The sequence below is a fragment of the Leopardus geoffroyi genome, chromosome B1 (genome assembly GCF_018350155.1).
Source record: "Leopardus geoffroyi isolate Oge1 chromosome B1, O.geoffroyi_Oge1_pat1.0, whole genome shotgun sequence".
Taxonomy (NCBI): domain Eukaryota; kingdom Metazoa; phylum Chordata; class Mammalia; order Carnivora; family Felidae; genus Leopardus; species Leopardus geoffroyi.
Genome location: NC_059327.1, coordinates 133,616,409 through 133,640,332, shown reverse-complemented (window position 1 = coordinate 133,640,332; position 23,924 = coordinate 133,616,409). Strand labels below are relative to the sequence as shown.

The following is a 23,924-nucleotide window of genomic DNA, read 5'->3' as shown; positions in this document are numbered from 1 at the left end:
ATCAAGTCTTGCGGAAAGTGCTTTTCAGTTGAAAAGTATGTCAAAAAAAAAAAAAGGATAAAGCCTATAGGTAATCACTAAGATCTTTAGTTTACTCATTAGCCTTCTGAAAATCCTTGATAAAAGGATTCTGTTTATTCTTCATTTTTCCCTTTATTTTCTGATAGGATAGTTTAGGAGCCAAAATGTGTCATTTCTGTCTAAATTACACTGGAATTACTATTAGAACAAAATACTTGCTACAAAGATTTCTCCCCAGTTGTCAGTGGTCTACATCGGTCAATATCTCATGGTCTGTTATTAGTCGATATCTGCTACGGCAAAATTCCTGTAGCACAAAAAGATGGGAAGATTGTTTTAAGAGTTAATTATTAAGAGGCTCTGACCTGTATCTAGAGGGGATAAAAAGGACTCGAATTCTTAGGTTTGGAATGATTACATCTCCCTGGGAGAGTCCTATACAATTGGGTGACTAGCACAGAAGAGTTTATCATCCTTGGTTAGCTCACATTCTTCTCTACTCCTTGGTTTTTAGCCCGAGCCTCCTACAACAAACAAATGGCAGCTGGACAACTGGCTGACCAAAGTGAGCCAGCCAGCAGCAGCGCCGGACGCCCTGGGGAGCGCGGAGCCTCCGCCTCGGCACCCAGAGAGTAAGGGCAAGGGCGGGGGCGACGGCGGTGGTGGTGCCGCCAGCCACGAGCGCTCGGAATCCAAAGACCCTGCCCTCAAGAGCTCTGGCAAGGGCCCTCGGGGCCCCTCGGAAGGCCTGCACGCCGGCAAGAGGAGCTGTCAGAAGTCCCCCGCCCAACAGGAGGCTCCCCAGAGGCAGACCGTCGGAAACAAACAGCCCAAAAAGCCCGTCAAGGCCCCTGCGCAGTCAGACTCGCGGGCCAGCCTGCAGGTGGAAAGTGAGCTGGGACCCCCTCCCTACGGCTCCAAAGACCAGCCTTCCAAAGACAAGCCCAAGGTGAAGACGAAAGGGAGGCCCCGTGCAGGAGACGGCCGAGAGCCCAAGCCTGCGGCGCCCGGCCCCAGCCCCAGCCCCAGCCCCAGTGAGAGGAAGAAGCACAGGAGTGGGCCGCTGGCCCCCTCGAAGGCGCTCTCGGGCCCGGAGCCCACGAAGGACAATGTGGGGGCCAGGAGCCCCGAGCACTTTGCCCTGGTCCCCTTGACCCAGAGCCAGGGCCCGCCCCAGGGCGGCGGTGGAAGGACTAGCGGCTGCCGGCGTGCCGTGGTTGTCCAGGAAGACCGCCGGAAGGACAGGCTCCCGGGGCCCACGAGAGACCCCAAGCTGCTCTCCCCGCTCAGGGACACCGCTCCCCCGCCGATCTTGATGGTGAAGATAACCCTCGACCTTCTTTCTCGGATACCCCAGCTTCCTGGGAAGGGGGGCCGCCAGAAGAGACCGGACGACAAGCAGCCCGCCACAGGGAAGAAGCCTGATCCCGAGAAGAGAGGCGCAGACAGTTCAAGCAAGTTGGCCAAAAAGAGAAAGGTGAGTGTAGGTGCCTGGCCTCCCCCAGCCGTGTGGATTGTACCTCCTGTTGGCTTGGGGCTGGCTCTGACCCCTGAGTTGTCCTAGAAGAGACGGGGAATCTTTGCCTTGATCTGATGTAGCCTTTGCTCCGACACCAGAATTACCCTCTCCCTGAGGATCTGCATGCTTCCCCCTCTGCCAGAGGGCATTACCAGATGCCAGGTCCCTTCAACAGTCTGAAAAGGGGAGGCAGTCCTCCTAAAGGATGTCTTGTTTTAGGATAATGTAGCATTTTGGGGGTACACTTTTATTTTTTCCGATAACATTGGTATTTACCACCTGGCCCATGATTAGGTTTTGTCCTAGAAATTGAAATCTTAATGTACTGAAATGTTAATTAGTATTCTGAATTACTGAAAGAACTGCTATACTCTAAATTTTACTCCCGTAATATGATTCTTTTTAACACCACCAATATTACATCTATATTTTAACTCACGGCTGCCTAACACTTCATTAATTTGAAACTACCAGATTTAGAATTTGTGACCTCTATTAAAGACTTTTATTAATAAGCAGAACATTATAAAAAAAGGTTATAGAGCTATTAAACACATGGTTGGGATATCTTGTTGAGGAATACAGGCTGGTAATGGTATGTTGTAAGGTATTAAAAATCTGTCATTTCATTTATCATAATTTTTGGAAACTTCACTTTAAGGAATAAACACAGTGAAGAAGGTTAAAAAAAAAAAAAAAATCTCACATTACTTAAGACCCTGAGTTAACTTGGACATACTATTCATTTGGACAATCTCCTTCCTTCCTGTATTCTGAATCACTGAGCTCCTGATACTCTTCATGGTGAAAGATAAGCAGGTTTTTTCCCCAGTGGCATTCCAGCCTAATCTGTCCCAAGATTCAGAACGAAAGGCACAAGAAGGGCCAGCTCTTTCCTGCTGACAAGGGATAAAAGTTTTAACACTCTCACAAGTCCACCAAAATCTTCTTACTCCGTTGTGGAAATTGAGCTAAGAATAACAAAGGACAAAAAGATCATGAAGCCTGCTGTCCTGTCTGTGATTCGACCAGTTACTCCACTAGGTTAAAAATATAACATGACTTTATCAAATAGCGAAGGGTGACTGTTTTCTCCAGAAGCTTGTTGAATGAGACCTGAGGGTGTGCATTACCACCATAACAGCAGCCAGCAAGTCAAGCGGGGTGGGATCCAGTGCCGATTGGTGGTGCTGTTTCAGCTAGAAGGGGGCATGTCCCAGGTCAGAGAACCCTTAAAAACAGTATGTGTATGTGTTGAAGGTGTAAAACTTCATGGATAAAATTGTGATGGTTCTGGGTAGGAAAAAGGTGCCTGCATCTCATACCCATGAGAAAGGTTCAGAAATATACTCCTTCACCTCCCCTTCCTCCTGGGAAATCTTTTAATCACTTAACCTCCAGCCACCATGATCTCGTCTAGTCTCCAGTGACCCTTCTGCAATAGCTGGAGTGGGGAGAAATACTGGCTTCTAAAATACTTACTAACCCAGTGTGGATGTTAGAAATGGAGGCTCCCCCGGACAGTTCTTAGCCCCGTCCATACCCCAGCACAAAACTAGAAGCATCGCTTGCAGCTCCATAAAGGGAAACTCAGCTCTCCCCGTTGAGGATATGAGCTGTGCACTCTAAAAGCCATTCCCAGCCCTTGGCCTTGCTCCACCAGGGCAGCTAATTGATCTCTTTGTTTAGAGGATGGAGAAATAATGACCCCCCTCCCCCCCCATCTTAGATGCATGCTTTCTTGGGTGTTCAGCAGGCGGCAGAGAGAACTGCCCCTGGGAACAGTTTGCCTCTCTGCTGTGGTACTGATAGGATCGGGGTCTGAACCAATGTGATGGTCACCAGGGAGCCTTTAATGCTGATGGCAAGGTTTGTGTCCCCCTCCCTTCCTCCCTCCATTGGTGTTTCCTAAATCCTAATGTCTAGCGGAGCTGGGGACCACCGGAGCAGAGCCATACCACAGGGCCAAGATTGTACAAAGCTAGTTCTTTGGATTGAGAAGTACCTCCCTTGTGCCACTTTTCAACATCATGGATCTAGGCAGTGAGGAATTCCTTACCTAACGGATGTCACTAGTTAGAAGCTTTCAGATGAATAAACTTAAAAATAATTCAGCTCTATACTTATTTCATGACCAGAGAATCATGATCCTTTGTTTTTATACCTGTTGTGTTCCAGGTAGTATGAATATTGGTCATAGGAACCTGAGATCCTTCCCTTTGCAGGCGGGCTTCCCCCTTTCCTGTTGAGACCCCATTGACTCCCTTTGTTCAGGGCAGCGTGACTGTGGCCTTTCCCATAGTGTAGCTGCTCCTCCAGCATGTGGGGTTGGACCCCAAGGCAGGCAGGACTGTTCTCGTTTTAAGACTGAGCGCTTTTCCACAAATTTGGATGGTGAAAATTTGTTCATTGCCTTCATTTTAAGTGGGAGCACTAGAAAAAGCTGTCTGCGGAAGTAATGAGAGCAGTTTGAAGAATGTACCTTATCCTTCACATTAGTGAAGTTTAGCTTTTCTTTTGTATTTTCTTTTCTTTTTTTTAGGTAGGCTCCATGTCCAACATGGGGCTTGAACTCATGACCCTGAGATTGAGTCACATGCTCGACTGGACTGAGCCAGCAAGGTGCCCCTGAAATTTAGTTTTTCATTTAAATTCAGTGTGTTCCTTTCCTGATGCAAAATTTAGCAACTATTTTCAGAGTGTTAATGGATCCTTAAAGCCACTGTAGGCTTAAAATTGTGAGAAGATAATCCTAAAGACTTACAGTGGATGACAGTAGCTGTGATGAAGCTGTCAGATATGGCACCTGAAAGAGTGGGCAAGGAGCAGTTTGTGAGGAGAAGTGGAGAAAATTAGGGGAAACACGCATGACTTGACCGAGTGCCCCTTACATAAACTACAGAATTTCATCAACTTGATTACAGTTTAGGATTTAGGGGGCGCGCCTGGGTGGCTCAGTCGGTTGAGCATCCGACTTCAGCTCAGGTCATCATCTCCCGGTTCATAGTTCGAGCCCTGCATCAGGCTCTGTGCTGTCAACGCAGAGCCCGCTTTGGATCCTCTGTCCCCCTCTCTGTGCTCCTGCCCTGCTCACGCTCTCTCTCAAAAATAAATAAAACATTAAAAACAAAAAGAACTAGAATTTAAAACACAACTTATGTTTTCATTTATATAATTTGTAAACCAAGCTTATGTTGCTCAGACTTGGAAGAAAAATGAAAGTCAAGAAGCACAATATAAGAAATACAACCAGTCTAGTGCAATTGAGAGCATTTAACAACATACTTAACATGCACAAAGCTCCATGCGTGAGTTAAGTTTTATTCTAGGCACTTTTGTTGACAGTATCTCATTTAATTTCAATCATTGTATAGATCATCTTTCAAATGAAATGCCAGCAGGTCCTAACCATGGTGTAGACATGTCAGAACAAGGAGGTATATTCATTCAAGCCTGTCTTTTCCTTTCTCTTAATAGCTGCTTTACGGACCAAGAAGCTTTGGCATTTCGTGAAATACAATTTCAGAGCTATCATTTATGTCAGTTTTGGAGAATGGGTAAAGGAAGTTAGGGGATGTAGTGCATTTTTATTGCTTGAGGATGGTTGGTTCAGTCCCTTCGTTCTCTCCAAGATCTGTCTTTCCTTAGTATATGTGCTGCCGAAGCGAGCACGATCTGTCTTTCCTTAAACTACCTATTGAGATCAACATTCCCAGTTACTCTTCTTCAACATCAAGGGTTTGAAAAGTCATCCCTATAAAGAAACTAGAAGTCTCCTCAAGTCACTGATATCTAATTACTTCATGCCTTGTTAGTTACTCTGCATCATGACCATGTGAGTGTGGTGTGAAGACTGTCTTAAACCATTCTTAATGCCTGTGTATTTCCTCACCAAAAAGAAGGGCCAAAGGTGGGCTAATTTTCCTTGTGTGTCGTACTTATCCCAGTGAATGTAAGCTGTCTTCTCCGTAAGTCCCTGCCCTCGTTCTCGGTGCTGATTGGACCACTGTGTCGTCATCTTAGTGAACTTTGTGCAAAAGCACATCCCAGAAAGTCCCTGAATTGCCCAGAAGATTCTCCACTCTTCCCACCCCCAGGTGCTTGCCAAGCTCCTTTGCTTTCTTGAGGGAGAGGACAGTCTGGTAGTTTGAGTGCTGAGACACTGTGGGTTCCTTGTTCAGCTGCCCCCTTTTCTAGATGAGATCCAGGACGGCTCTAACATCGCTTGGCTGCTTAGCAACCAGTGGGTCTGGAGCTCACATGTGCTGACCCCTTCCAGTCCAGCAATGCTCTTATCTTTCACACCTGATGGGGGTTTCTTTTTGTACACAGGTGTCTGGTGGGGGGATTACTGGAGAGAGGCACAAGGTTACAGCTCAAGGGCAGTGTATGGACACTGACAGAGTGTCATCCCTGGCCCAGTCCCTGCATTGTCCCTGCTCCTGCCACTCCAGTGCTCCCCCCACACCCTTCTACATCAGTTTCCCTTTCAGATGCCCCTCATCTTTCCCTGCCGTAGCAAAGCTTGTGGTAGACCATCTTTCTACCTGTTAGAAACTTTATGGCCTAAAGCTGTCTTCATGTTCCCTCTGCCACCTTTGGGTACATAGATGGTGAGCCAGATGCTGGGGTGGGCATGAGGCTGCCCTGGGGGTGTTCTTTTTCAGGAACCAGCTTGGCCCAGCACAGTCCCCATCTCTTCCTTGTATGGTCTTCATGCTTGCCCTTCCACTGGACTCTGTAGGTGGAGCGCCATTTGGCAGATAATCCTTGGCCGCCTGACCCACCAGGTTAAGAAAAGCAAACAAGTCAGTTAGGAACCAGTCATCAGCCAGCAGCCTCCTTTTGTTGTAGTTATAGGCCCTGTTTGAGATGCTTATCCTTCTAGAAAAAGAGAACTTCTGAAGCCCAGACCTTAGACAAGGGTTCCTTGTAAGGGGGGGGTGATCTGTGAATAGGCCAAAGGGCAAAGGAGACGTCTTTTTCCTCTTGAAGACGGAGTGCATCGCTCTTGTCTCATTTTCTTTTTCTTCTTTTTTTTTCCTTTTCTCTTTTTTTTTTTTTTGTTACATTTATTTATTTTTGAGAAACAGAGTGAGACAAAGCATGAGTGGGGGAGGGGCAGAGAGAGGAGACACAGAATCTGAAGCAGGTCCGGGCTCTGAGCAAGCGGTCAGCACGGAGCCTGTTGCGGGGCTCGAACCCACGAACCGTGAGATCATGACCTGAACTGAAGTCAACGCTCAACCGACTGAGCCACCCAGGTGCCCCTTGTCTCATTTTCAAATGGCTTCGTGTCCCAGGAAAATCTTAAGAACTCCTTGCCTCCTTTTCAGTCTTGGAATTCAAGTGTGCATTTCCTGCCGCTCAGTATTGCTTGGCTCCCTGTTTAATGGCCCTTTCCTAAATCCACCCCCCTGAGACTTGTCTTGCAGTCCTGTTTCCAGGGGCTTCAGCTGTGCCGTCAGCTGCTAAACTTGCTTTCTGTGCCACCAGACAAATACTTACTCTGGGGAAGCCTCTGTGACTGTTCCAGACAGAGGATGACAGGGTTCCAAGTGCATAGTGTACAGAAATACTAACCTCAAGCCCACAGGCTTGAACTCAGGTGAGGAAAATCACCAGAAGGGGAATGTTGCTTTATTTGGTTTAATGGCTTACTTTCTACCAGCTTAAAGAATATTATCAGCTTGTAAGTTCTACACATCAATATAATCAGTATATTATTCCAGTAAGTGCCAACACAGTTGTTAAATGCTTGTGTCGAAGTTATTGTGTGGTAACTTCTTGGGGTTTTTTGGCTGTTCTCTTGAGTCGCTGATTGGCGCAAGCCAGGGTTATGTCCGGTCTGTGAGGATTGACTCATTATGAATCTTATTTTCATGTGTGGTGTATAAGGTCTGCCACTTTGGTTTTATAGTCCTAAGCAGCATGAAGATCTATAAACAAAAATTAACTCACATTCCACCTCTGGGGTTTGGTGGGTTTTGTTTGTTTGTTTGTTTGTTTGTTTTGTTTTTAAGGAAGTAACCTTGTGGACAGTTTATGCCTAATTTTGCCTTGGGAATTTACCCTAAATGTCATTAATTGCCTGGAAACACCTTCCACTGGAAAAAGTATGTATTACTAACTACTCCATGTGCAAGTTAATATCTGTATATTTTAGCAAATTCTGTGACTTTCCAAAGATAAATCTCCCATCTTCTTGCACTGTTTGCTTGCCAACTTTCTAGCCTTTAATCTAAAACTCAGGAGAATTCATTGGGTCCACTGGTGGCAGAGACTCTTGGGCACAAGTAGGTTCATTTGTTTTTTTACTATTTATTTATTTTTGGAAGAGAGCTAAAGCACACGCAGGGTAGGGGCAGAGAGAGAGAGAGAGAGAGAGAGAGAGAAAGAGATTGAGAGGGAGAGAGAGAACCCCAAGCAGGCTCTGCACTGTCAGCACAGAGCCCAGTGCGGGGCTTGAGCTCACAAACTGTGAGATCATGACCGGAGCTGAAATCAAGAGCCGGCCACTTAACTGACTGAGCCACCCCCATGCCCCAGGCATAAGTAGGTTCTTAACTGACAAGGAGGAGAGTAGGGTTCTATTTTAACCCAGTCATTCCCAATTTACTCTCTTTTCTCTGCCAACATGAACTATCTCTCAAATGTTACCATTATGAATTGTTGAATGGGGATCCATGTGCTGGGCAGAATCCCAGGAGGCTTCTCCTGGCATGTGCCAGTGCCTTTCATTTCTTCTGAATTGTGCTCCTGAATTCTGCTGCTGGCCTGTGTTTAATGTCACAGGAGAAACGGCTGTGCCTTTTAGATGTAGCTATTCATTTACATCACGTTATCTCCTTACTAGGTCCCCCGAGATACTTTTTCTGCAATGTTCTGTAATAAATAATTATATTTTTGAGCAGCTGGTTTGTTTTTTTATCTTATTTAGCCTGTACATTTTATTATTCCTTCTTTGCATTAGCTAATTGGAAGTTCAGAGCCCAGTTTGCAGATTGGCTGTTGAAAACTGTAGCACAGCACTGTCCACTAGAAATACAATGTAAACCACATATGTAATTTAAAATGTTCTAGTAGCCACATTAAAAATATAAAAAGCCTCACCCAGGTGACTCAGTCCTTTGAGTGTCCAACTCTCGATTTTTAGCTCAGGTCATGATCCCAGGGTCATGGGATCAAGCCCCACATCAGGCTCCATGCTGAATATGGAGTGTGCTTAAGGTTCTCTCCATCTCTCTCTCTCTCTCTCTTTCTGCCCCTCTTCCCTGCTCTCTTTCTCTCTAATAAAAAAAAAAAATATATATATATATATATGCACACACACACACACACATATATATACATACATAATATATGTAGCACCAAAAAAAAAAACAGTGAAAATAATTAAAAAAAAAAAACAAAACCTGTATATCTGTTTTTGAGAAAGGTATCACGCAGGGGTAGGGGATCAGAGAGAAAGAGAACCCCATGCAAGCTCCTTGTTTTTAGCACAGGGCCTGACATGGGGCTCAATCTCACAAACTGTGAGATCAAGACCTGAGCCGAAACCAAGATTCAGATGCTTAACTGACAGAGCCACCCAGGTGCCCCCACAGTGAAAATAATTTAAAAATTTTTATTTAATCCAGTATATCCAAAACATCACTACTTCATTGTTTAGTCAATATAAAAATAATTACATTTCTCATTTTTGCACTGTCTTTGAACTTAAACACTTTGGACTACCCATGTCAAGGTTCTTTCTAGATGCTGTCTGGGGGCTGTCCAGAGAGTGCAGGTCCCACAGAATCAGCCTCCAGGAAGGTAAAGGCTTTCCTTTGGATTTAAGTTCTCTTCTATATCCATATTTACCCTTTTTAATAATCTCACTTGTACATACACCAAGAGATTAAAAACCTGTTACCTTTTCTAAGCCCCTTTGGTCAGTTTTGGAACAGGAAATAAAACTGTTTTTCCAAAGGAGATAGGAAGGGCTGAATGCATGTACACACTTAGGCACATTTGTTTGCAGAATGTCTGGAGGAGGAGGGGTATGTTTTTCCTCTTTCCCCATCTTTTGAGCAGGGTCAGGCTGTTAGGGTTGGGGCAGAGCTTGAGCCTACACCTCTTAATTTATTCATTTTTCTTGGAGAAATTCAGGGAATGAAGGAGAGACTGTGGTGAAAACCAGGGCCTCCCACAATCAGTTAATATGAAGAATGTTTTTTTCCTTTAAGGCTTTGAGAGAGGATCTTAGGTTTTTTCGGGATTGTCCTAGTTTCACTGGCCGTGTCCCAGATTTCTCTTGGTGAACTGACAGTGGGAGGAGTTTGGTTCTAAATGTGCATCAGAATTAAGAAGGACCTCCCACCTGTCACTTCACTGCTGCTTACCGTTCTTCCTACAGAGCGGTCATGTGAGTCCAGACCAGTGGGAAGGAAGCCATTGCGAAGTCACTCGGTCCGTGTTAGACTTGCTGTGAACTTGGTCAGCATGTTGACAAATGACAAATAAAGAATTCTTTGCTCTCTTAGCGATTGCATATGTTTATCTTGTACTTTAGTTGGTATAAACGTGTTTTTGCGATTACGTGCGTCTCTGTAGAATTAAATGTCTGTTTTGCTCATCACTCTTCTCTCAAATTATACTTATCCTTCAGTTTTTTCAAATTTTTTGAAAAATAAAAACATGTGTCCCCATATCTATGTAGAGAAATATAGGGGCGCTTGGGTGGCTTAGTCGGTTGAGCGTCTGACTTCGGCTCAGGTCATGATCTCACAGTCCGTGAGTTCGAGCCCTGTGTCAGGCTCTGTGCTGACAGCTCAGAGCCTGGAGCCTGCTTCAGATTCTGTGTCTCCCTCTCTCTCTGCCCTGCTCATGCTCTCTCTCTCTGTCTCAAAAATAAATAAAAATATTAAAAAAGAGAAATATAAAAACAGTCTTTAAAAAAGGGAGGTGTCTGGGTGGCTCAGTCGGTTGAGCATCCGACTTTAGCTCGGGTAATGATCTCATGGTTCGTGAGTTCGAGCCCCTCATTGGGCTCACTGCTGTCAGCGCAGAGCCAGCTTTGGACCCTCTCTCTGCCCCTCCCCTGCTCGCGTGTGCGTTCTCTCTCCCTCTCTCTCTCTCTCTCTCTCTCTCTCTCTCTCTCAAAAATAAACATTAAAAAATTAAAAGTAATAAGAGAAAAAAATAGGCGTCAAGTGGATGGTTCTTGTGAAAGAAAGGGAGATACCCTCATTCTTAAAATCATCTTTTATTGCTGCAAATATGCGTGTTTTATTGATTCTTTTATGTTTAAAAAACTTCAGTAATTTGTCGAAGACCATCACTCTTGTCAGCTATTACTTAGACATCCTCCCTTTCCTAGGTGGGAAGAATACTCCTTCCTCAGGCAGAAATCTGTCTCAGTACAAACCTCATCAAATCTAGATTGTCTGCTTCCCTCCACCCCCCCCCCCCACCCCGACACACACATGGTGTAGGTACTTGTAAGTCTGCTGTGTGGTATAGATGTCGCCGAAAGTCTAATTACTGTCGTTACTTTGCCGTGTAGTCTTTTCTGTTTTGTCTGCATGACTGTGTTTATAACTGTGTACTTTGTTATGCTGCACTCATAGGGTGACACAGAGAAAGACCATGATAGCAAGAAAGCCAGACTGGAGAAAGAAACCAAGGCACAGCCATCATGTTCATCTTCCCATAAAGATTCTTCTAAAACAAAGTGAGTATAGAGATTAACAACAGCCTTGAAAGGTGATCGAGTCTTCCTGGGTCTTGACTGGGCAAAAACATTTCTCTCTTGCAGTAGGAGTGGATTAACACACACATCCAGCTCAGATGTGCAGATAGGTTGGTTTGATGTTGCTTTCGTCCATGGAAAAGGACCTTTTAGGAATTAGCAATTCACTGAGCAGCAAACTTGGGTTTATCAAAGGCATTTTAACAATGGAAAATTTCCAGAACTTCTGGAAACAGCTTCTTTCTAAAAGCATTTTAAATAAAAACTAGAAAGGTGCTGCTATTACCCTACTCTTCAGAATTGGAAACCAAGGCACAGAGAGAGAAGATGACTTGTCTGTAGTCACAGAATTCTTGAGAGATGGAACCAGCACTTGAACTCTGAGAGCCTGGGTTCAGCGCTCTTTCTTGAAGCAATTACTAGGAATGCACATGCCTGCTCACTATGTCTCTTGCTTTGGAGAGAGAGGGCCAAAGGAAAGGGGAGTAGTTCCAAGAAGGTATGAATATAGAAAGTAATTGTTATTCACTCTCTGGTTAAGTCAAGAAATCACTTCCCAACAGGACTCGGCAAAAGAAAGTGCATAGTGTCACTGGCTGGGAGTCAGCAGAGATTTGAGAGGGAGTCAGGGAGGGAGGGTGAAGGTGGCAGCTAGGCTTGCCCACTTGTCAGAGAAAAATACAGGTTGGGGAGTAGCTAATAAGACTAACTGGGTTAGGGGAGGTTAGGATCTCTGGCAGGCTCTGCAAGCTTAGTGACAAATTCCACCACTTAATCCATTGTTCATAGATAGAACTAGATCTTTCAAAGGTACCAAAAGTCTCTGAAATTTGGCCTTTCTAGATCTTTCAAAGGCACCAAAGTCTCTGTAATTTGGCCTTTCTACAAGAATGGATTTCATGGTCTGATTTCTTAATTTTTGGTGTCAGCAGCCATTTATCTTACAACTAAACAACTAAGTTATGTGGTTTGTGTTCTTCCTTAACTCAATTTTGAGTGATGTTTCTTTCCAGAACACCCAGGCCCTCCTCTGAGCCCTCAAAGAAGGAAATGCTTTCCCCCCAACTTGTGTCCTCCTCATCCTCGTCCTCATCCTCCCAGAAGCCAGCCAAGCCTGCACAAAAGAGGCCAAAGCGGGAAGCGGACCAGGACCCTCCCCAAAGTGCCAGTAGTAGCAAGGGCAGCCACAAAGACTCCTCTGCTCCGAAGCACAGAAGAGTGGAGGGGAAGGGATCTGGAAGCTGTACAGAGCACAAAGTAAGCAAGGGTTGCTGGGACATAGGGAACGGAGTCCATCGATATTCCCAGTAAGAGAAGTTCCCAGTGGTGGTATTGCAGTGAGTTATTTGTGTTTAAAGTTCTACTTTTTAGAGGGAGAGTAAAAAGATGGTTAATATTCCATGTAAGTTTAGATATCAGTTTATTCATCTTAAAGTGACTCAGAGGTTGAAAAATCAGAATCAGTTTTTGTGTTAATTTTCCCTCAGGTGATTTGCAATAAAAATTGGTTACTCTGGTTAGTTCTCGGTTTGGATGTTTGATGTCAAATACTTTCACTATTGGTTATAATGGGACAAAATTAGCCACTTTTCAAATACAAGTCAAATACAAGTTCTTCTCTTCCTACTAACCTGTGTGTGTGTGTATTGACTAAGAGAAAATGTTATGTTTAGCTTTGTTGAATATCTCTTCTGGACATTCTTGTGTTTTTAGTCCTCAATATAATCAGAACCTACAGTGTCAGTCGAATCTAGCCGGGAAAATGCTAAACCAAGCTAAACTGTGCAGTGCTTGATTTCATCTTTTTTGAACTACTATTTTGGTCTAATTTAGAGGGGTGGTACCTTTAGGTCAATGGTTTTAACTGTTGGAGTGTGATCTGTATGATGATTTTTTTAAAGGGATCTTCTGGAGATACTGCAAATCCTTTTCTAGTGCCTTCTTTGCCAAATGGTAATTCTAAACCAGGGAAGCCTCCAGTGAAGCTTGACAGGTAAGACCCTGGATGCTCACCGCTCCTGCTTTTGTCACTTTCCCTCTGCCCCTTCTCTGCTGACTCCCTCCTCTGCCCTCTGTCTCCTCCCATTGCTTTCTTCCCTCTTAGTCTTAAGTCCTCTTGCCCCCGGTAGTAATTTCTAGGTTCCTGTGACCCACCCCTGATCTTTGCTTCTCTTTCAGACAACAAGCAGATTTTCACATGAAGGAGGCCAAAAAGTTGAAGCAAAGAGCAGAGTTAATGGTCAGTTTGGCTCTTCTTCCCTTTGGTAGAATGTGTTCTGATAAGTTATCTGTAGTTTGCCATCTCACTGAACAGCGGGGGTGGGGTGGGGAGGGTGGGGGCAGGGCGAACATTGGCCACAGTGTAAGTGGGATCAATGGGGTCTTAAGGAACAAGGGGTAAGGGATTCTTAGTGAAATTATTTTCTCTGACTCAGTCTGAGCGTGGGCGAATATACAGTGTACCTAGTGACAAGTTTTATATCTAAACGAATGGAAGTTAAATCCACCTGGTAGTGTTTGATTTAATGCATGAGTGCTTCCTTGTGCCACTGAATGAATTCTTTGGATGTGAAAGACAAGTTCTGCTATTGAAAGTCTATGAATTTATGTTCAGCTTGAAACATTTCAAAAGGTGAGTTAGTCTGTTTGCCTCCAAAATTAAAACCTTTGAGATAGTAACCCGTGGGAATGCAGACCAAAGGCTGTTACGTAAAATTTTAAGATGAAGGTAATGATTATACTGTTGGTAAATATGCTTTTTAAAAATGAGCTGTCTTGGGGCGCCTGGGTGGCTCAGTTGGTTAAGTGTCTGACTTCGGCTCGGGTCATGATCTCATGGTTCATGAGTTCGAGTCCTGCGTCGGGCTCTGTGCTGACAGCTCAGAGCCTGGAGCCTGCTTCAGATTCTGTGTCTCCCTCTCTGTCTGCTCCTGCCCTGCTCATGCTCTGTGTCTTTCTGTCTCGAAATAAAAAAACATTAAGCAAATTAAAAGAAGAGCTCTCTTTACCCAGTGGATATTGGGACTTCTGGAAAGTGATGCTTTGTGCATGTGCAATTAAATGTGCTTTTACATTTCTGCTGTAGTATAATTAGATAATGTTTGCCCTTTGTTATGTTGAAACATCTGAGACTCTGGGCCTTTTGTTTAACGTATTCCCCAGACCTAAACCCCTGCCAATACCATATATTGAACCTTGTACCACATGGGAAGAACATGGGTTGCCTCTGTTCTCCCACATACAAACCGACCCACACATTCCAGAGGCCCATGGGGATCGCAGTCGGACCAGGCCGTGGTGGCCACTGAGATCCTGGCCTGGTGCTCTTCAACCCCAACCTAGACATCTCTGCTCAGACTGACTGCCTAGGGAGGGCTGGACTGAGACCCTTTTATCAGCCCCGTTCACCAGGGCAGTATGTTTATCAAGTCCTTACTATGCTGGGTGCTGTAAGGGGATCAGAGACAAGCCTCTGTAGACCGATCTCCAAAGCTGCCCTGTCACTAGGATGGCCTGAGTCAGATTAAGATGTCTGACTCTGTACCAAATGACAGTGTTCTTCCAGTCTCTGCCTTCTAGCTCTCCAAAGTTGGTGCCAGAACTGTCAGAACCTTTTGCGTTTTGTAAAAGAGCAAATATTCAGTACTTTGTCAGCCGGTTATCTAAAATTTGTCTTGGCAGTGGATGCATTCAGCGTCCCTTCATTACTAGATCCCTTCATTATTCAAACAGTAGTACAGGGAAGTTTGTTTTTCTTTTGCTTTTTATTTATACAGTTGCACATCTTCTTTCTCCCTACCTAAGCTGTTCTTGTATCCCCGGTTGCCCTGGATAGTCCTGATTTATACCTGTTGAATCTCATTTTAATAAATAGCTCATTTTGCTGTGAAAATATGCCGGTTTGGACAAAAACTTGAATGACCAGCCTCTTTGTAATTTTTTTTTTGTAATATTCTTTTAACGGCACAGGGTCTCAACTAGGTCCATTTTGGATTCCAAGGAGTTAAGCTCACAACTGAACATAGAGGGGTGTATTTTATCTCCACATTGGAGTCACTGTTGAGTAGGGAAGTGTGAATACTACTGCTGGAACACTGTCTCCAGAGCTCCACAGGAGCCGGCACAGGAATATTTGCGTTAATGGCCTTAGAAAATAGTTACCTCAAAGAGGCATCTTGTTTTGCTATAGTTTCTTTTGTGTATAGGCTAAGGCCAGTATAAATCTTGGAAATTCCATGAAGGAGTTGGCATTGAATAAATAAATTTCAGGAGTTAAATTCTTACCAATGAAGCAAACCATTAAGCCTCTACTGCCGATTCACTGGAGCTTGCCACTTTGATATTTATTCTTTCTGTCGCTAATTTTCTGAGCCTACCTGCTCTAGAAAAAGTATTTTAGAACCAAGTTATATTAAAAAAAAAAAAAAAAAAACAACTTCTTTAACGTTTATTTACTTTTGAGAGAGAGACAGCACAAGCCGGGGAGGAACAGAGAGAGACAGAGAGACACAGAATGTGAAGCAGGCTCCAGGCTGTCAGCACAGAGCCCGACATGGGCCTCAAACCCATGAACTGTGATATCATGACCTGAGCTAAAGTCAGACATTCAACCGACTGAGCCACACAGGCACCCCAGAACCAAGTTATTTTAAAAACTTAGTAGCCCCACACTATCTTTCTTTGCTGATATGTCACCATCTCCTTCCACTCCACTTGCATCTTCGCTGTTATTACTTCTTTTTGAACGTATCAGATCGAAAGCCTTGGTAGCAGCTACAAACTTGGAAATGTCATGTTAATCAGTTGCTCTTGTGACATGTGGTGCAGATGCCAAGTGTAGAGAAAAGGCTGTGCTTATCACAGCCTCAGAGGAGCTGGCTGCGCTCCAGTGAGGGGGCATTAAGTGACACAGTATGCCTTCAGGTTTGGGTGACCACCAGTATCTGATTTCATTCATAGATTTCTGCTTGCCCTTTAAGGGACTCTGCAAGTTTATCCCTGCTAGCCTAGGGGATAGCCTTGTGCACTGAACCCTGACTTCCAGAGAAGTTGGGATCATCTGTTTGGCTGTAAAATACATAAAACGATTATTGTTAGACATAATATCTAAGATGCTCATAAACCGTAATGTTTTCTACTGCTTATAAGATAAACTTCAACACATAACAAAGATATTTGTGTCTGCATCAGTCTAGATGTGTAGAAAAATCTATTTCCCAAGAAAATTATGTAATGAGTAATTGCACACTAACAGCAAGGGGACTTACTGCCTTGGTTTGAATATGTAGTTTAAGATTTTGAGAGAACAGTCTTAACATTATTTTCATCTTCCTACCAAATTTTTGCTAAAAGAAAGTTTTCAGCGGGTCAGAGCCAGCAGGCTTTTTGGTTATCATTTCGAGTTCACCCTTTTCCCTGGCCATAAGTAAACTAAGACAGCTGGAGGGAAATGAAGGTTAAAGAATGTGTTTGAGAAACTAAACAAAAGTCTAACAACGACCATGTTCTCCTCCTGCAGACAGACAAGGTTGGGAAGGCTTTTAAGTACTTGGAGGCCGCCTTGTCCTTTATCGAGTGTGGGATCGCCATGGAGTCGGAGAGCCCGGCGTCCCAGTCGGCTTACTCGGTGTACTCAGAAACCGTAGACCTCATTAAGTAAGTGCCCAGTCATTCTGCCATCTCCCTCAGTACTTCTCTTTCCTCTCCTTTATTGCTTTAATCCATTTGAACTTAGTATGAAGACAACTTAATAAAGGGGAGCCTTAAAGAAGTAACTGATCCAGGACCTCTTCTTGGAGCCAAACTAAGGGTGTAGCACTTCTAGATGATGCACTAGAGCAGAGTGACTGAGTCTGGCTCTCTCATTGTGCCAGGTTCACTGTGAAATGCCAGTCCTTTCAGGGAGAGGCTGGTTTTTCCAGTCTGGCTTTCTTATCAGCTCACTGTAAGCTCCCTTCCTTATCATCTGCATTTCGGCAGGGGACTCAGTGAGGACGCAAGTCACAAGTCTACGTGGTTTCCAGCAAGTAGACAGGCCAGGGAAGAGACATGCCCTCGCCTGCTTTTCTGAATGGCTTGAATTACTGCTCTAAAGCCTTGGGTTTTTTTCTGCGTGGTTTTCATGTCTTCACATCTTCAGGAAAATCAGCAGAAAGCTAAGACAGACATAGTTAAATGTCTTTGTGCCTGGGATTTTCTAACTGCTTTTGTTTAACCTGATGTATTTTTATGTTTTCCTATAGATTTATAATGTCATTAAAATCCTTCTCAGATGCCTCAGCTCCACAAGAGAAAATACTTGCTGTTTTATGGTGTGTACTTTTTTTTGTCTAAATAGCATTTGCTTTTGCCTCTTTTGCTGTTACAAAAAAGATTTTAAAATTTGCTTTCTTACCATGGAAATTATAATGAAAGGTGGAACAAAACCAGAAAGTAGTAGGAGGTGTGGTCAAGGGGTTAAACCTAGTGATAGTTACTTTTTATGAAAGGCATCTAGTGCCATGTTACCGATGACTCAGTAGATGGTTTGGTCTTGTAACTTCAATTATGTTCTTGTATATTTGTGTTTTCCACCAATATTTACTTTTGCTGATAGTGTGAATAGTGTAGTAAGATTGTTAAGATACTCTTCCTAGTGTAGAGGAGGAAAACCCAGTGTGTTCTTTAGGCTATAAGAGATTAGTTAGATGGCTTTCTGTAGTGGTGATACTCATGTCTGTAAAGTAGTAATGCTTCACTTAAACTTCTGTGTATGTCCACAGCATGCGTTGCCAATCCATTTTGAACATGGCGATGTTTCGTTGTAAAAAAGATATAGCAATAAAGTATTCTCGTGCTCTTAATGAACACTTCAGCAGTTTTTTCAAAGTTGCCCAGGCACCATCTCCATGCGTTGCAAGGTAATGAAGAGTCTAATTTAAATAATTTTCAAAATTGAGTTATTTCTTTAATTACTTCTTGCTTTTGCAACCATCTGTATGACTTTGGCTTTGCAAAGATTGTGTACATCTGTGTGCTAATCTCCTTAAACTTAAATTATTATCATATTTCTACCTTTTTAAGGAATAGTTATAAGTCAACATGTTGGCTTATTGAGTAATATAAAAAGATAATTACAGAGAACATAGGGTCTTTAGATTTGCCTGACAACAAAACAGAGGCAGAGCCAGTCAGAGCCAGTCTTTTCTCCCTCTAGGTAGCATGTTGTCTTGGTGTTTCAGTAAACAAGAACAATCCAGAACTGTATGCCCTCCACCTCCTCTAGGATCTATGACAGTGACAGTGTTATTAAGAATGAAGAAAGTTCTAACTAAATTCACACACACACACACACACACACACACACCCCACCCCACCCCACCCCACCTTGTGAACTGAAATTGTTCATCTGTACCATAATATATTGCAAAGCAATTTTTGTGCAGGTGTTTTTAAAATAAAGATAGAATTTTCTTCCCTGTAGCACTTGCCTAGTATTTTTAAAAATTTGGTCATACTCCTTGAAAAATTCCCAGTTCTGGTAAGTTTTGCTATTTTAAGAGTATCACCTAGAAGGTTGCCCCATTTCCAGCGCACTCAAGAGATTCCCATATGGCCTCTCAAAAAAAAAAGTCCTGATTGAGAAGTGACTTCGTATCTCTGAAAATTTTCATGACCCTCACCCCTGAGATGTCAGACACATTATTTGAGAGAACTTCAGTTTGTCCAGTCACTATATAGCAAGCCACCTCTGTACCAAACCTTGTTGTTAGGTACAGGGAGTATAGCAGTAAACAAAGCAGGCAGGAATCTCTGCCCTCATGGAGATTCCACTCTAGTCTTTCAAAATGCACGCTCTCCTGGAGACACTTCGGGTCCCTACAGGCCCCCCGAGGGCAGACATACCCAGTCGCGAGGCTCCTGCCACTGGCCCATCTTCCCGTTACTTTTTATGTGGAAGTGTTCTCCTTGTGTTTCGCATTTGATGCACATCAAGGCGCCCATTAACTTGTATGTGCAGGTGTGCAGGCAAGATGAGAGCAAAGAGAGGACTGTGACTCCCCTGACGCATAATACTTCTTGCTCAGTCTCCTCAGAGGCTGTCCTGTCCTCATCCAGTCATTGGTTCAGCAGATATTTGTCAAGAGCCCACTCTTTGTGCTAAGTGCTAGAAATGCAAAGGTGATAAGAAATGGTCCCAGCCTTCAAGGAAGGAAAAGGAATAGACAGAAGGGTATAATGGGATGTGATAAATGCAATGGATAAATTGATAGGTAAATGCAAAGAGACGCATTCAGGTGGTGGCCGAAAGGAAGCCATGATGTTTCCCTAGTGTCTAGAAGACTGCCAGGTACAGAGTTTTACTCAGTAAATGGGGAGGATGAAAGAATGAATATATAGAAGGTTAGGACCATCTTCGCAGGGAAGCATTGTCTTAGTAAAAGTTGGAATTGAGGATGGGGAAAAGGAGGGCTTCTGGGCTGAGGGGGTAGACTGTGTAAATGGAGTAGGCATACTCAGAATCCAGATTTGCCTGCCTGATTCTGTGGAGGACACCTTGCCTCTGTCCTGTTAATTTCTCTATTGGGGGGGGGGGCATTTTGTTGTATTTTATGAAATCCCCAAATATTGAAGGTAAAAGGGTGTCTCTGATCTGGTGGGAGCGATTGTCATTTTGGCTAATACACACGGAAACTTTGTAACTAGCACTGTGGTCCCAGAGACAAGAAATCTGTAATCTGTGGGTTTAGATGATTAACCAGTTCTCTTCTTCACCTTTCAGAAGTACAGGCACACCGTCCCCTCTTTCCCCAATGCCTTCTTCTGCCAGCTCCATGGGTTCCCAGTCAAGTGCTGGCAGCGTAGGGAGCAGTGGGATGCCTGTCACCATCCAAAACATGACATCTTCTTATGTCACCATCACTTCCCATGTCCTTGCCGCCTTTGATCTTTGGGAACAGGCTGAGGTCCTTACGAGGAAGAATAAAGGTAAATGGCTCTGCTGGTAATTCCTGGGGCAGGGAGCTTGGGAGGGAAGGATGTTGTTGGTTTGTATTTTATGTGCATTTTATCGAAGAAAAGGAAATGTGTAGGTATTTACTCTTTTCACATTTTGGCCATTCTGCTCCATCACCTAGTCACAGTTCTTTCTTGAGCTCTGGTGGCATGGAGCCAGATTTCTGTGGCTCGATCTTAGCAAAATTAAGTTAGGAATGGTTTCGGCACCTTGCGCCTTCAGGAGTTCTGGCATTGTTATTTCAGCCTGAACCGAAACTCCAGCACAGGGACAAGGCAGGTGAAGAAGGAAAGCTCCTGGCCGTCTCCGGGCACAACAGATGGCGTGGTGTAACCTAAATACAGAGTTGCCTGCTTGTTTTCAGTGTGTGTTGAGAAAAATGGTTAGCGACAGCGGAAGAAATACGGCATAGTGAACATTCTTGAGACTCCTTTGAGAAGACAGCCCCTGGAGAAATGCAAGATTTAGGAGACAGTATAGGGTGTGCTGTTAGACGGACCACTCCGTGGCAGTGCCAGTGACCACTAAGGAGATGCGTATATGTAAATGCCACATTAATGCCATTACATATTTTTTCCTGGCTGCAGGGAAGGCGGTGGCCAGCTGGCTGTAGCCACTTAATTTTCTCATAGCCTCTTAGAACTTTCTTTCCTAGCAAACAAATGATGCTTTTAACATGTTGGGATTGTTTTGTTCTGATTCATGCATCTGCTGATCCAGTAGTGTAAATAGGGTATTCTCCAACACCAGCCACTGTGCCAGGCATTATGGATTCAACTCTAAAACCAACTCAGTTCTTAACCTTTCTGGTCTAGCAGAGGGGTGTGAACTAGCAGGCCATTAGAGTAGATCATGATTTTTTTTGCCATGATGAAGTACAGAATATTGCAGGGATACAGTTGCTGGAACTTTGACTCTTTATGTTTCCTGTATTATTTTTGTGTATGAAAATGTGTTTGCTTAGTTTTGGTTTTGCTTTGTTTGCAGAATTTTTTGCTCAGCTCAGCACAAGTGTGTGTGCCTTGGCCCTCAACAGCAGTTTGATGGATCTGGTGCACTATACAAGACAGGGTTTTCACCGGCTAAAACAAGCAACCAAAACACCTTAACGGAGGCCCAAGTTGATTTGATGGCTTGGGAACTTTTTTGCACATTGAAAGCCTCAAAAACAGTTCAGACGTTTGTCTCATCAGGACACCAAACCGAGAAGAGAAGCACCGTGAGATGGCCAGGATATTTGTCCACTTAAACTTTCAAGAACTTAAGTGATCATTGGTTGGACACGGTGGTTATGCAGGAGCAGAATGAGGAGGCTGGCCTCAGAGATGATCTTGCCTTTCCTAACTAAAGGACAGAAGTGCAATGTAGACTTAAGTGGGCGTATGAGTGGTCTAGAAACATTTCCATACTTTTTTTAACCAGCAGGATGCAAATTGCAAATGAAATGAGGAGAAGCAGTTTCAGCTCTGAGAGCAAGTTCATGTCATCTCAGTAGCCACCTTAGTCCATTCCCAGAAGGAAATTTTTTAAACAATGAATTTTGGTGTAGGGTTTTGTGGATGATTTTTTTTTCTTTTAAGTTTAGGGGGGAAATACTTGTTTAGTAAATTCTAATGGTCATCTATAAAGTGTAAGTTGTGAAGGACTCCACTGTACCCCACTTTCTGCCCGTGAACAATCACTTTGATAATACCAAGTATTGTCATAATTTATAAAATTGAAGGCAACTCCCCCCCCCCCCCCCCCCCCCCCCCCCCCGGTTCCCAACCCTCCTGTTGCCTGGAGTACCGCACGTTCACCCCAGCTCCAATTTCTCAGTCACTGCTGCAAGTCCGCCTACACCAGAGCTGCAGAGGGAGGGGCTACCGCACACCCGGAAGCCATCTTGAGATCGCATGCGCAGTGGAGGACGCGGCGCTGCCATCCCCACCACCCCGCTTCCGTGAAAGGCAGTCACCATTGACTATATTATGAATTTTGTACCTTGGGGAAGAAGGGAACCAACGTTTATACCTGACCAGATGATGGCTAAAGTGCTTTTTAATGTTTATTTGAGTAGAGCTGGAATTTGAGGTGCTGATCTGTGGTCTACAGTTATGTGGTAACTCATGTTGTCTAACCAACTCAGAATTTTGTCAGCAAAGAAAAATGAAATCTACTTCTTAGAGAGGCTATATTTTTCTGCTACAAATTATTTTATATTTATAGCAAAAAGTAGACTTTCTGAGCCCTTGATTGTCTAGGGTAAATCAACTCCCTGAGAGGATGTGGGGATTTGGGTGGTTAATTAGACTTAAAAAAAAAAAAGTCACCACATGCCTTCACTCCAAAGTGTTCTCAGTCAACTAGATTTGATTGGATTAAAGAGGAGCTGTGGCCTTCCCATGTGTTGTTAGTGCCATGTTATAGACATTTAACCAAGTTCATTTGGAATGACCTAGAATGAAAGAACACGATCAAAATTCCCACATAACCATAAGCACAGATTTTTTTAATTAAAACTTTGAAGGTTATTGGAAGCATTATTTTGAGTGCAGTGTTTTTAAAAGCCAATTCTTTATATCTCTTTTAGAAGTAGAATTTGCACATGTACTAAAATTGAGGAGTGAGTGTTACCTCTGTAGTTGGTTCATTTTTCACTACCTTTATCCCATTCTGCCCCTCTACATTTTGTTTCCTACCAAGAATGTTTTGTTATTTTCGTATCATTAATGAAGAAGGGAGTAATGAACAGATTGAAGGTCCATATGAGGAATGTAAGTTTTGGTCTATCTTTAAAGGGATGTGTAGAGGGTGGGAGTCATGATTATTTTTCACATATGAACTGTTTGTGTGAAGCTGTTCCCTCAGTGTCTTATCCAACCTATTTTGTTACCAGTAGCTAGTTCAGAGGTTTGTTACCTCATGTTTAGGTTAAAGCCGGAGAATTACGGCAGTAGTAATACCTGAGCATAAGAATTTGATGTGTGATTTCGATGGACAGATTTCTTTTATCGATGTTCTAAAGCACGGCCATTTAACAAAACTTTTTGTTAAATGAACAGTAATTGCCTGGTGGGTTGTGGCATTGTGTCCATCTCATAAAATGTGGGAGACCAGACACCAGAATCAGCTTTATGTGGTTATTTAATGCCTTTTTTCCCCTTATTCACTTGGCCTTCCCCCTCCCTTTTACCCCACCATTCCCCAATGCAAGTCACCTGTCAGTTTGGAAGTGTGTGTTTTTTAGGACAGGTTCTGATCTATGCAGATTGTGTTAGAGAGAGAGAGAGAGAGAGAGAAAGAGTGTGTGGGTGTGTGTGTGAGGGCGTGTGTGGTCTTCCGGTGAAAGACAGTGCTCCTGTGACTGAAGACGTTTCTAAGTCGATTTCTCAGCCACTTGTAAAAAAAAATAAATAAACCTGATTGCTTTTTCAGTGGCCTTATTCCTTGTGTGTAGCGTAGCCCCCACCCTGACCTTTATATTAAAAATGTATTTGTCCCTTGAAAAAACATTAATTTGCAGAGATCAATTTGTAGTATTTTGATCATGGAATATTTCTGATTCTTACTGCATTGTACCTAAAAGAGGATTCCCAATGGCTACTTTTAAAATAGAGTATATGAAAAATAGTGGCTGATGAATCCTTAATGTTCATAAGGTCTTTTTCCTGTTA

The 23,924-nt window shown here is 43.5% G+C and overlaps 1 protein-coding gene across 3 annotated transcripts in view; it reads left to right on the top strand.

The window, feature by feature from the left end:
- The window catches only part of AFF1 (AF4/FMR2 family member 1), a 136,642-nt gene that overhangs the window by 109,155 nt on the left and 3,563 nt on the right, over positions 1-23,924 (top strand). For 2 of the 3 annotated variants that reach the window (XM_045473422.1, XM_045473421.1), the window contains exons 11-20: positions 536-1,498; positions 11,152-11,255; positions 12,287-12,530; positions 13,175-13,266; positions 13,452-13,512; positions 16,792-16,928; positions 17,516-17,584; positions 18,035-18,172; positions 20,035-20,240; positions 21,256-23,684. In XM_045473422.1, the coding sequence (XP_045329378.1) occupies positions 536-1,498; positions 11,152-11,255; positions 12,287-12,530; positions 13,175-13,266; positions 13,452-13,512; positions 16,792-16,928; positions 17,516-17,584; positions 18,035-18,172; positions 20,035-20,240; positions 21,256-21,377 (2,136 nt within the window). In that variant the 3' untranslated portion in view covers positions 21,378-23,684. Of the gene's footprint in view, positions 1-535; positions 1,499-11,151; positions 11,256-12,286; positions 12,531-13,174; positions 13,267-13,451; positions 13,513-16,791; positions 16,929-17,515; positions 17,585-18,034; positions 18,173-20,034; positions 20,241-21,255; positions 23,685-23,924 lie in introns of those variants that run through there. The other variant, XM_045473423.1, reaches the window with a different exon arrangement.